At 33.6% G+C, this 14,660-nt stretch overlaps 2 protein-coding genes across 10 annotated transcripts in view; one reads left to right on the forward strand and one right to left on the reverse strand.

The window, feature by feature from the left end:
- The window catches only part of LOC140445087 (tyrosine-protein kinase transmembrane receptor Ror-like), a 275,808-nt gene that overhangs the window by 163,893 nt on the left and 97,255 nt on the right, over window positions 1–14,660 (reverse strand). The window lies entirely within an intron of this gene.
- Window positions 1–14,660, forward strand: part of LOC140445084 (uncharacterized) — a 107,731-nt gene that overhangs the window by 54,423 nt on the left and 38,648 nt on the right. For 6 of the 7 annotated variants that reach the window (XM_072536893.1, XM_072536890.1, XM_072536895.1 and 3 more), the window contains one exon: window positions 3,491–3,648. In XM_072536893.1, coding sequence (XP_072392994.1) covers window positions 3,491–3,648 — 158 coding nt within the window. Of the gene's footprint in view, window positions 1–3,490; window positions 3,649–10,009; window positions 10,124–14,660 lie in introns of those variants that run through there. The other variant, XM_072536896.1, reaches the window with a different exon arrangement.

Genomic DNA, 14,660 nt, shown 5'->3' on the forward strand with positions numbered 1-14,660 from the left:
AAAATTTAAAATATAATTACAATCCCTTGAAAAGTAAATTATTTAATTTCATATCTTTTATGTTCAGTACGAATGTTTCATTTTGTTCTGTTAAAAGCAAATGAAATGAATATAATATTTATATATAATTTATTACACACAATAAAATTTAGTTTATTAATGACATTTTAAATATAGTAATCATTCAGTTTACTTTACTATACTATAACTCTTCATATTTTCTAATCTCATATTTGTGGTGCTACAGCCCACGTCAGACTCTGTCCTCTCCCAGCATCCCTTTCCTTGGCTACACTCCTCCAGTTATCCACCCTTATTATCTCTTTAGCTTCGGTTCTTACTTGGCCTATCCACCGCTTCCTTGGTTATTCTACTGGCCGACGTCCCACCATAGTTCCACTAAGCGTTCTAAGCTCCTTCTAGGTGTTCTATTATTATCCATTCTTATAAGGTGGCCTGCCCAGTGCAATCTTTGTATTTTTACATAATTTGCTATAGAGGATTCTTTGTAATATTAATATGACTCGTAGTTAAACCGTATTCTTCACATACTATTGTTGTAGATGGGCCCCAATATTCTTCCAATAACTTTCTTTAAAAAATATTAACATGGTTTATTGTTTTTTTGTGTCATGATCCATGTTTCTTTGCCATAAGTTGCTATTGGTCGTATGATAGTTTTATATATTTTGAAGTTTACTTTCCTATGGATGTCTTTAAGGGACCATTTCTCCTTTCCTCGTCGGCCCTGACCCTACCTTCAACTGAGGTTGCTTACCCAATCTCCGGTAAGGTTGCTCAGGGTTATTAGACCGGTGATAGCATACGAAGCTGAAGTAATATGTCTTACGAAAAATGATGAAGAAAACCTAAGAATAATTGAAAGAAAGTTATAGAAGAATACACGGCCCAATGAAAACATTACAAGGGGAATAAAAAAGACTAATGAACCATGAAATAAGAAATATAACCGAAGGAAAAGACAGTAAAATTTATTAAAGCACAAAGACTGAGATGGTTTGGACACATACAAAGAAGAGAAGAAGATGCACTAATTAGGAAGATAACAAACTGGAAACCAGTAATAAACAGACCACGAGCAAGACCAAAAATAAGAGAGATAAAAAGACCAACTACTAGAGGATATATCAAAGATGGAAATTGCAAACTGGAGAGGAAAGATTCAGGACCAGAGAGAGTGGAAAAATATAGTAGACAAATCAAAAACAAGAGTCATTATATATTTCAGTAGATTTTCTTGGGCTTAGGTTCAGAAAAAGATTGTCATGATACTAAGACATTTTTATTTACTTTTTTCTACGTTTCGGCAGGAAATCCATGCCTTTTTCAAGAAATAATATAATAATAATGTATCAGCCCGATTGTCTGACGAAGCAAAGATGCTGAAATGACGTCATACCACTCTATTTATACAGATTCGAGCAGTGAAGTTTAACTAATTTGTTCTCCTAGGCCATATATTTGGCTATTCAATTCAACAAAGCGATATCAGCTTTTGCTAAAAGATTTAATCTTTGGCATATATATATATATATATATATATATATATATATATATATATATATATATATACATATATAATAACATGGTATTGGGTACTGGTACGCAGTAGAATGACCTATGGAGCAGAGAATTGGGTAATAAATAAACGAAACAGGTCCAAAATCACAGCAACTGAAATGGAGTTCATGAGAAGAAGCTGCAGAGTGACAAAAATGGGTCGCATCAGAAATGAGGAGATAAAACGAAAAATGGCAGTAGAACAAGACATACTCAGCAACATCGAAGAAAAACGTTTAATTTGGTATGGATATGTAAGAACAGATCATAAAAGGTGGATAGCAAAGATTTCGGATTGGAGCCCAATAGGAAGGAGGAAAAGAGGTAGACCCCGAAGATCATGGAGGGGTGAAGTGGACGAGGCCATGGAAAGACGAGACCTTAGAGATGGAGAATGGCAGAACAGAAAGGACTGGAGACGTTGGCTAAAAGAAGGAAGGCGGCGACAGCTGTAAAAAATCCTTATATAGATAGATAGACATATATAATCATATAAGTTAAACACTGAGATTGCAAAAACTGCTCACATGTGTTTAAACGGAAGAAGATTGAACTGATGACAAGATGATATTCTCTGACAGTTACGAAAGTATTCAAAGCCTGATGGACAAAGTACCAAAATTAGTAGAAAATATATGGACTTTATCTCAATAAAAAAAGATAAAATATATTCAATATAAGCAAACAAATTGACTCCCGTATCAGATTATATATTAATAACGAAATAATTGAAAGAATGCAAAATGAGTTCATTTTTTGGAGAACAGATGTAGATGTATGTAGATGATGTTTATTTTTTAGACACTTCTATTCGCTGATGAACAACGTAGATAAGACAGATGTGACAGTATTAAAACTAACAACCCAACGAAAAATGCGAGGCACAAGAGGCAATCTCGTGGCTAAAGAGCTTAGGAACATGGTTCCATACCGACACTACAGAGCTTTTCCCCACTACTGCCAATAACATACGAATAACGTCGCCAAGATTCGGTAACGAATCGGCATTCACAGAAGATGAAATAAGCAAAACAAAGAGATTTAGAAATAATGGACCCACGCCAACAAATTAACATTAAACTCGAAGAAACAAACAGATGTAAGATAAATATATTTACAAAGGTAAGAAATCTCAGCAAAAAAGATATGCAGACGGTGAATTTAAATAGAAGAATCTACTAATAATACTAAAAGAAAAAGTCAACAACAAGAATATATCAACAATAGATGAGTAATAGGAGGTCAAACATACCATCTACATCTACAATCTAACACACAACACATATGCAACACACAATACACACATAAATAAACCAATTTTTGCTCAATTTACGTTACACCACCACAAATATGGAACAAAAATATGAAAAAAGAAATATATATAGAAAAGAACGAGTTACCTCCTAGCGGCAAAGTTGAGTGTATCTCGGTCCACTTGATGATTTCGTTAAATAAAGAGATTCACATTATACAGTCCACAAATTATAGTTTATTTTTTACTTTACAATTTCGGAGCAAAGCTGTGCATACAGCCATTGTTTTTTATTTTGACAATTTATTAAAAATGAGTTTTACTACAAACGAATTAATTAACAAGTATGATGGGCGAGATATCCTTTGAACAAAAAAAAAAAAACGAAAAGTAATGGATCATACTTCAGCAATTTACGAAAATGTGAAAGTCAGATTATAAAACAGTCTCACTAAGGCTTTAATTTTGTAAGACTTTAATTAAAGGCAATAGGGTTCAAATTCAAAAATACTAATTTTATTGTATATTATTATGTTAAGTAAGTAAATCATATTTTCTGTTTATTTATTTAAATTATTTGGAATAATTTGTTTTTATTTATGTAAAAACTGCTATATTATGTGAAATGGACTAAACAAAAATTTTACGAATTTTCAGGACAATCTGATATAAAGAAACTGAAGAAAGAAAACGAAATGTTAAAGAAGGGTTTATGGTATCTAAGAGATGAATATGATAAATTAGAAAAATTAATAAAAGACAAAAAGTTGGATTTTTCTTCGTCTTCCACAACAGGGTCAACATCTAGCGATTCGGTAAGATTTTTTCGTTATTCCTGTACAATGCAAACAATACATTTTTCTATAGTAAAATTTTCTATTGGATAATAAGCTCTTGAATTTTGATATGATAGAACATCAGCTATTAAGATAATATATACATATTAAGTTAATACAATTATTTGATTACCATAGACTAAAGATTTTTGTTCTCAATCCTCTAAGTAGATGAGATTATAAATACATTTTAGTTTAAGCCTTTGATAAAGTACTGCATACACTACTATTTCAATGATTGGACTCAGTTGGTCTGGACACGTATGACATTGGAGTGCTCAAAAATCTTTACTATAAATCAATCAATACTTTATAGACAATCATATCGCTTTTATTAAGGTGGATCAAAAGGATTCAGCTAAAGTTTCTATTAAACGAGGTGTCAGACACGGATGTGTTATGTTGTTTAAAATGCCTACACTGAACCAGTTTTCGAGATAGCCTTAAATAATCGTCGCGAAGGTGTTACAATCGATGGTGAAACCATTAATAACAACAGATACGCAGATGACACCGCCATAATGGCAGAAATCCTAGAAGACCTTCAAACCCTGTTAAACGCTGTAAACAACGAATGCACTAAAAAGGGCTTAACAATCAACGCAAAGAAAAACAAATGCATGGTGATCGAAAACATTAATATCGAATACTCAATACTAAAATTAGATAACAAAATCCTAGAAAGTGTGGAACACTTTAGATATCTAGGTAGTTGGATTAACTGCAGGGTTGGACGTGACGAGGAAATTTCGACTAGAATAGAACTTGCACGAAAAACTTTATTAACTGGCGTTCTCTATTGAGCAGTAGAAGTGTGTCATTGACCACACATCTAAGAGTAGTGAAGTGCTACGTCTGGTCCGCTTTGTTCTAGAGATGTGAAACTTGGATAACAAAAATAAAAAATCTTAATACATTAAAAGCGTTCGAGTTGTGGTGTTACCATCGCATGCTCAGAATTTCGTGGACAGCACACATATCTAAACGTGTGCTAGAGACCATGCACAAAGAGCGAGAATTGATTAACATCATTAAAATGAGAACGGTCCAATATTTCGGCCATATATTGAGAAGACCTAAATATAGCTTACTCCGGTTGATCATTTAGGGCAAAATTGAAAGAAAACGCTGTGTCGGAAGAAAGCAACTGTCCTGGCTGCGTAACATTAGACAATGGACAGGTCGAACGGTCGAGCAATTGTTTCATCTAGCTGCCGACCGAGAAACATTCCATCAGCTTGTTAGTACGTCGATAGCCAACGATTGAAAACAATCACGGCACACAAAGAAGAAGAAACAAATACATGTGGGACATGATAAGTCGGGAGACTTCTTTATTTAGAACATCCTCGTCAAACTTTGGGAGCACTTCGAGAGGAGTTAATTAGCGTATGGGAGACAAGGTTTTGACGAGATATTAAGAGTGTGTTGCTCACCTAGGTGTATCAACATATTATTAATTAATTTACCCCAGAAACGATAGTAATTAAAGACACAGTTATCTGTCATTAACGACTTAAAATCTACTTTAAACTAAATACAACACGGTGACAAACGGCAATTCCAAATGTCAACCTTTGCCACTGATTCCCTTCCATTAACAGTGATAAATTAAAAAAGTTTTGACTACAAAATATAGTCGGTTCGCTATATTTACGCGGGTTTCGGATTAAAAATTTTATTGTAAGTACCCAGTTTGAATTACCTGCTCTTTGGGGAAATATCAACTGGTCAAATGAAATGAAAAATAATCCATAACTTTTTTTAATTAAATAATAATGGAAAATCTTTTATATAATTGACAGTATAATAAGGAGAATTACTTCATTAATGGAGTCTAATGTGGCTAATATAAACCTAATAATAATTTTATATTACACTTCACACAGAAAATATGGTCTATGTATATTTGTTCTATGGAGAGAATTTCTAATGAAAAATAAAAAAATTTAACTTGCCAACAAAAATGAAAATCAGTCATTATCATCAAAAATATCATAATCGTCATCATCATCACTGTCATCACCATTAATTGTTATTATGATTGGACTTATTTCGTTTATTTTATTTTCACGAGTCCACCAATCTTCTATTAGTTTCTCGCACTTGAATATTCAGTTGCACCACACTTCTGGAGTTACAATTGAAAGTGCCTTTCGCCAAGTTTCCCGAACTGCGTCGTCACTATAACCGTTAGGCCCAATATGATTGTCATAATATTGTTTTGCTATTCCCCATATATATTCAATGGGATTAAACTGGCAATGATAAGGTGGCAGACGTAAAACTTGATGACCGTAACTTTCAATAATCTGATCCACAACAAAGGTTTTTGGTTTTGCGTGGATATTTGCCAAGCGTAATAATTCTGATTTTAAAATATGTTGTGTAAATGGTATATGTTCCTTTGTCAACCATTCTTTAATTTTATTAACAGTCCAAGAATTCGTTGGACTTTTGTTTAATACTTCAGAATGGTAAGGTGCATTGTCTAAAATAATTACGCTGGGCTCACTTAAACCTGGGAGAAGTTTTTCATGTAACCATTTTACAAACATTTCTGTGTTCATATTATCGTGATAGTCACTTGATTTTGATTTAGATGAAAATATTAAATCAGCACCTTCTATAAAACCCGATTTCCCTCCTGCATGTAAAATTATGTGTCGCTTCCCTTCTCCATCAGTATGTTTGATAGACTTTACGTTATCATCTTGCCATATTCTCTTGGTTGCACCCCTAGAAAATATCCATGTTTCGTCTAAATATATAAAATTTGCCCTTTCTTCTTTTAATTTAGAACATTTCTTAGAAAGTTAATTCTTTTATGCACAACAGAACTTCTTTCATAAAGGGCTTTTCTGTTATCCTCCTTTTCAAATTTGAAACCCAAATTATGTAGACTTGTTCTGCCAATTTCGTCAAATTTTCTATCTTTTAATTCCGAGAGAATTGTATTTAAGGTCACATGTTCCTTGTTGGCTCGCATTCGATAAATGGTATCACGAATTTCAAATTTTTTTCCATCTGGAATATCTTTCGTTTTCAATGATAGGCGAGTTTTTCGGTGATCTTCTTTCGGCCGTTCATTATTGCGATTTTGTAATACTCCTCTTAGTTTGGTTTCGCTAATTCCTAGAGCATCACATACGCGTTGTTGAACAGACATTACCGATTTTAAAGGACCGCCATTTTCTTTTTCATCCGTAAAATACTTATGTACACTACAAATTAGACTATCTACATCTAACACACGTCTAGGCAATTTTAAATATTTCCACCAAACATACAATGTCAACACTGGCAAAGAATCAATTCAACTGCAATATTGTAACAAATTACCTTGGGTTATACCCAAGGTTATACCTACCCTAATGTTATTTTAATGTATTTTAAAATATGACCATTAATGCAGTTTTGACGTGACAACGTCTTAAATTAGGTTGTGGCTCGGAGTCATTCATGAAAAAGTGTAACGCCCGCTCACGTCTGTTACGATGAGTCACCGAACGAGAGAGAGGCCCGCCGGACCGGCGAATGCCTTGCGTCTCTCTCCCACTCAAACATGATCGAGCGTCTCTGTCTTTCTCGAGCGTTCTTGGCGTTCAAGACACATTACAGCAGAAACACTTCCTTTCATTTCATATTTCTCCTATCATCGTCCTATCCTCAACAAAATCACTCAAATAGAAATTAGTTAAGTTTAAGTTTACATGTACAATGTTTTAGTAAACAAAATATATTTCTATAGTTAAAATTTGTGCAATTCTTATTTTCATTCAATTCCTTGTTCCTATTGTGCAATTTAATAATATTCATATCAATAAATATTCTACCGAGAAAAAGACGTTGTCACGTAAAATCTTCGCCCGTAAAACCGACTTTACAGGCAACCGATTTTTTTTTTACCTAATTTTCTGGGAAGTCGTTTACTGCAACTGGTTATCAATGAGTCATTAGCATAATTTTGTTAATCCGAAACCCGCGTAAATATAGCGAACCGACTTTTTACTATAAACACATACCCTGAACAGGCGCTTAAGCCAAAAACAGGGTGCTCTCCTCGACAGCTATTTAACAGAGTCTGAGTTTCTCATGTAAGTTGTTTTAATCATACTGACGTTTTGACCGATTGCTTATTTTGCTACCCTGTATAATTGTATAAAATATTTTAAAAGTATAATAATTTATAAGGGATATTTGGATTTCTATGTCACTTAGTATATTTTTGCCATAAATTCCGTTTTTTTAGTATTTCTATTAATTTGGTTTTTTGAGCTTTGAGATTTTATTTGTGTTTATGGGTTGCAATAAATCTATGTTCAATCACAAATTAATCCCTTAATTTGTAATCTCACATTATTCCTAACTTAATATTTTATAGTTTCACCGTGTATAATTGAAACATTGTGAAAACATATCGTGTAATATTTTAATAATTAATTCATTTACCTACAACGTAATAAATTGCCGAATAATATATTTTCCAACTGAACTTCCTAAGTGTTGCAATTACGGCCTAGATTAAATTGTATTGTAAGCTCATAGTTCAAAGTTTGTTAGTATGATAGAAGCAATAACCTCTGTGCTGAGGTATACATTATTTGTGAGATTATAAATTGGAGATTGCTAACAATGTGTTCTGCCTAAAACAAACAATAGAAAAGCGTTTGGAACATAATATGGAGACACGCATGGTATTTATTGATCTTCAAAAAGCGAAGGACAGTGTCCCATTAGCCAAGCTATTGCAGGTGCTAGAAGACAAGAATATTCCACCGATTTACATTAATGATGTAAGGGAGTTGTACGATGATATGACGAGTGTAATAAAGATTGGACAAAAAGTGACAAAAAAGATAAAAGTGACCAAAGGACTTCGCCAAGGCTGCTGCATTGCACCTACACTCTTTAAGATTTATTTGGAGGGGGTTTTGGATATTTGGAAAAGAAAATGTGAACCTATGGGTGTTAAAATTGGAGGCCATACACTGTACAGCTTGCATTTTGCTGATGACCAAGTAATACTTGCAGAAGATCAAGATGATATCCACTACATGTTACGAAAGATAGATGAAGAATATACGAAGTGGGGCTTATCAATTAATCCATCAAAAACAGAGTACGTAGTAGTGGGAGGTGAAGGAAAGCACTTAGAACTAGGAAGCAAACAAATTCAAAATACTGATAGCTATAAATATCTCGGTGTAAACATTACAAACAATGGTCGGAATACAAAAGAAATAGCTACTAGAATTGGTCAAGGAAATTCAGCAATACGTCAACTGAATAGTATACTTTGGAATAACCACATCACCCGAAACACAAAAATTAGGATATACAAAAGTATTATAGAAAGCATTGCTACATATGGTTCAGAGCTTTGGGTAATAAATAAAAATGACGCATCCAAAATAAAAGCAATCGAAATGAATTATTGGAGAAGATGTTGCCAACTCACTAGAAGAGATAGAGTAAGGAATACTGAAATCAGAGAGCGTATGGGCATAGACATTGACGTCCTTGAAAGTATAGAATGCAAAAGGCTGAAATGGTATGGCCATGTAGAAAGGATGAATGATCAACGATGGCCAAAGAGAATGTTACAGTGGATCCCCACCAACCGCAGGAAAAAGGGAAGACCAAGAAGATCGTGGAGACAAGAAGTAAAAGATGCAATGGAAGATAGGGGTATACAAGTAGATGACTGGAACGATCGCAAGCGTTGGAAGCTAGGTTGCGAGAAACGGCGGCAGCTGTAATAAACTCGTTATATATATATATATATATATATATATATATATATATATATATATATATATATATATATATATAATTGGAGATTTGAGCTCATTTGAGGGCAGTCTGTTGTAGATAGTTACCTAACTAACATCTATCGTGTAATTATCAGTAGCTGTCAATAAAACCAACGTTTTTACTCCACAACTTCAACGTTTTATTGTATTTATCATCGTCGATCGAGAAGAAGCGGACAAAGGGACATTAAAAAACCATTCGATCCTTATAACTACGTTCGAATCTGTCCATCTATGTTTAATTCAATCTGCTGGAAACTCTTCGATGGTATACATCTCTTTTCATTATTCTTGGTCCATCATTACAACTCTAGAGTCCAGTATAATTATCATCATACCAATTAAACAACTCTGACTTTGTTTGTCACTCTTTTTTTAGTACTTTATTCGCCAAGAATGATTATAATGGCTATTCATATTATCCAATTATATAAAATTATTACGTAATTATTGCGACCTATAGCCTGCCACTTATTTGAGTATAAATAAACGAGTGTTTCGCTGTTAGTTTATAATAAATTGTAGTGTAAAATACATACCATATTATAAATAATTGCTGGAAGCGTAGAGAAAGCTGGCAACTTACCTGAAACAAAAGCAAATAAAGATGAAGTGACAAGAAAAAAAACTAGTTTTAAGTAGGTATTGTAAAGCGTATTATACATCTAAATCGTCGGAGTAGGTCAACTTCAAAATATTTTACGTAAAAACAGAGCCGATTTAATAACATGGTTGTTTTATATTCACCGTTATATATACATTTCTTCAAATAATTAATGCTCCAATAAAAAAATTAGATTATTTAACAATAGAAGCAATTATATACAGTGTGTTGTGCAAAATTTATTTAAAATTCTTATAAAGACAAGGCAAGGTTCGTTCGGAAAAATATTCCCATGAGATTTTTTTACATGATCACTTTCATGAGATACTCTAAAATAAGGTTTAAGGGGTGGCCCAGGCGAAGTTGTTAAACGCAAAATTACGATTTTCAAGGCACAAAACACAAGTAAAAAACATTACTTTTGAATTTACTAACAACCTAAATTCAATTTCAAACCTTTTTCTATCATTTCCCGATAAGTATTTTGGACCTATTTTAGTTTCAAACATTGTTTTTTAATCGTAAATGAGCGCTTATGATAGGACGGGCGCTCGGGCTGCGGCGTGTGTAAAGGTCGTAGCATATTATCGTGCACGTTGCGTTTCCAGCACATAGCGTTTCCGAAAAATATAATTTAAATGGTTTTAAATATGAACAACGCACACTGTCCGGAACATAGCGTTTCAGACACTTAACGTTTCCGTTCAGTATATTTGAAAACAATATTTTACTGATGCCGACGGCTACATAATGAGTCGTAACCGGTTGGTAAGGATAATGTGAATTAGATGTCCGTCGTTTTCCCCCCGTTGTTTATTTAGGTATTTGTTTGATTTTGATACAGAGTATTTAAAAAAATAATTTTCGACGCTATTTTCTCATTTATGCACGTGTTTTTATTGCTTTGTGACAGTTAATCACGGAAGTGATAAACAATTAGGACTTTTGTACGGAAGTGATACCTCTTCTTTTTAAAAATACTTTTTGGTTTGATATGTATGGCTTCGTTAAATGTAGTATTTTGTTTTTTAACTGAAGGTGAAATTCAATTTAAAACATATTTAAACTGAATCCTATTCATTCTAAAATATCCATAATATATTTCATCGTCATCAATTAATTCTCTGTATAAAGTCCAGTATTCACATTCCTTCTTCCTTTCTCTTAGCATTGGAAGTACTTCAAACCTTATTTTTAACACTGTTTTTCATGCTTCATCGTTAAGTAGAAGAGCAATTGCACATAATTTTTGTCGAGAAAAGCGAGATCATATCTTCACCGAACCAAACTGAAACGTTCTATGTATGAAAATGTGAACGCGCAGCCCAATTGCTGGAGTGGAAACGCTACGTGCCGGAAACTATACGTGCACGATAATATGCCGCGACCTTAAGAGAGAGAAACAAGATCTAGGACACAAATTTATGCGGGTATAAATTCTCATTGTACAAATGAGAGCCTGGGCGACCTCTTGAACCCTTTTATGCTGTATCTCATGTAACTGATTATATGGGAATATTTTTCCGGAGCTTTTCGCCTTGTCTAATATTTGTTTGCATAAAAAAAGATAATGAACATATTCCAAACATATTTCACTAAGTGGTTTTTTGAAATACCTATCTTAACGATGACTGAAAAATATCATCAGTTTCAATCTCACAAATTTTTTAACATGACGTACAAATCTTAGGAAAAGTTCAGTCTTAGTTCTTTTAATTTTAGGCTCTTTTATTAAGTTGTACATAAATTGGGATGCTAACTTATCCCCACAGACATTTGAGGTTAGGTAGGTACATCGAGGGATCTACTGAACCGTTTTGTCCATCAATATTATCCGCTAAGGTACAGCTTAATCAAGAACAGGTCATTTCATTAACGAATGTCATAATAACAAAATAATATTAAAATTAGTTCAAAATTGTGGAGGGAAGTAGTAATATTATTCTGCAGTAACGTATTTCGGTGCGATAGAATTTAATTAACTAAAAATGGACCGACTATATTATGTGACCCAATAATACCTCACCATACATTTAATTTTTCTAAAATTGTGTTCGCATATGGATATTTAAATGTCAATTCTAACTACACCAATACGTTATGTTCCTTTTACTCTGCTAGCAATTGAGAAAATAAGAGTTTTGTCTCTAAATGAAATGGTAAACCATCACTCGCCCTTCTTGGTGTTTTGGAAGATTATGTAAAGTACAATGGATGCAATAAGGCAATTATCAATATTTTTTAATCAAGTCTGTAATCCCCCGTGAAGAAATAACTGCTTCCTCTGGCATATAACCACTCGAACATGACTACTCATTCACTTTAACAGTGACATATTTCGTAATATCCCGTTCTAAACGTTACTCGGGTACAGACTCAGCAAGCTAATCATATAAGCAAGACTTAGTACAGTCCATCTAATTTACAAACCGTTGCACGTCATCGGATCATAGCCCGTGACGTCATATGATACCAACACGAAATATTTAGGCGGTAGGTGTGTTCTATTTTAGAATCACTTTGCCGAGTACACTGGCATTACAGCCAGATTTTATTATATACGCGTAGAACTAATATTTAAAGATTTCTATTAATGTTAACTTAAAGAAATAGACAACAATATGTTTCATTTAATTTGTATAAATGCATTATAAAGCGTTTTTATGAAGAACATTTGTTCGGAACACACTGTAACTGTAATCGAACGAAGGTGAAATTTTGGCATAAATTGGTAACACTTATTTGACAGTTGCGGTGTTGACACTTTTTGTACTTTATTATTTTAAATTTTAAAGTGAATACCTCTTGTTTTATATTTTTACCTATTTAATAAAATCTGTTCTTTTTAGAACAAAATTAGTGTGTTTTATTTCAAAAATGTCACGTAAGAATTTAAATAGTCGTAAAGAGTATAATAATAATTATGTGACCTATTTGATTTAAAATGGATTCAGGATTTTTTTATACAATGTCAACTTCGATCTCTGACGTAGATAATGACGTGCAACGGTTTGTAAATTAGATGGACTGTATAAGGATTCATACAACCAAATTTAATAAATTGTACGTACCGGGTCGAATAGAGAAGAAAACTTTATTACATATTTCTGTGTAAAAGAGAGTTGAAAATATGGCGGCTTGGATAGAAGATATCACTGTGTTGGCATTATTACTTGATAAACAAAAAAAGCAAAAGCAGAAAATTCGAAAACAAAGAAGATGGAGTGTGCATGTGGAAAAAAGACAAACCGAAGGAGAATTTAAAATATACAGAGAATTGTTGGACGATGGAACAAAATTTCAAAAATATAGCAGTACTCTTTTTTCTTTTTCTTTAATACAGATAAAAACCATTACATACTAACCGCACAATATCTCCTGTTTGTCGGTTTACCAGAACTCGCATTTACAAAACAATAAAATCGTGTTTATACACGTCTGTGCGGACGTTTGCACAGTTGTTGTTTATACACAAAAATATCGTTTGCGATTAATTTCAGACCGGGCACGGACAGGTGCCGTCCGGAAAACGGCAATGTATAAATATACTCATAAGAGTACATTATTGTTTTTTTTGCCAGGCACTGTCATAACTCGGAACGGACACAACACGGATATGTATAAATCGACCTTTATTCGACTAACTTCCGAATGACTAGGAATGGGTCGATCTTCACACGAAAACATAAAACTACTGAGTACTCCGATCGAAAACCCGAAATAATAACTTTTAAGGATAAAACTCTTTTCTTGATACATAATATATAATAATATTGTTTTAACTCTTCTTGTTCTTCCAGTCTCTATCCGCTACCGAATGTTGACAATCATTCTGGTAATGATAATTATATTCTAGATTCGGTGCTGCTCTGGATAGTTCTATAATGGATGCTGCAAACCAAATTTAGCCAAGATATTCTTTGCAGAATGCAGTTCAATAATTTAAATTTTTCCAAAAAAAAGAAGACTTGTAGTGTGTAATTTTTTTTTAACCTATTCTCTATCCTTCCATTGTTGGATGTAGGTCTCCCCCAGTTCTCTCCATCTTTTCCTATCTTGAGCTGTTCTCGGCCATGTGGGACCTCCTTGTTTTCTGATGTCATCTTTCCACCTCATCTGTGGTCTGCCTCTTGATCTCTTTGCATTGTATGGACGCCACTTTCCGATGGCATTGTTCCATCGTCCGTCTTGGAGACGTTCATTGTGTCCAGCCCATTTTCATTTCAGTTTTGCTGCTTGTTCTATCGCGTCTACTGTCTTTGTTCTGGTTCTGATCCACTGGTTACGCTTTCTATCTTTAAGTGATATACCCAATATTTGTCTCTCCATCGCTCTTTGTGCCTTCCTTATCCTATCCAAATTGGCCTGTGTAAATGTCCATGTCTGTGCTCCGTAGGTGAGCACCGGTATTATACAGGAGTTATATACCTTGCTTCGAAAGTATAGAGGGATTGTTTGATTTTTTAGAACGTAAGAAAGTTTGCCGAACGCTGCCCATCCCATTCTTACTCGTCTCGATATTTTGGCTGTTTGATTTTCTCTGTTAGCTCTGATTGCTTGTCCTAGATAGA

Source organism: Diabrotica undecimpunctata, chromosome 7, assembly GCF_040954645.1.
Source record: "Diabrotica undecimpunctata isolate CICGRU chromosome 7, icDiaUnde3, whole genome shotgun sequence".
Lineage (NCBI taxonomy): Eukaryota > Metazoa > Arthropoda > Insecta > Coleoptera > Chrysomelidae > Diabrotica > Diabrotica undecimpunctata.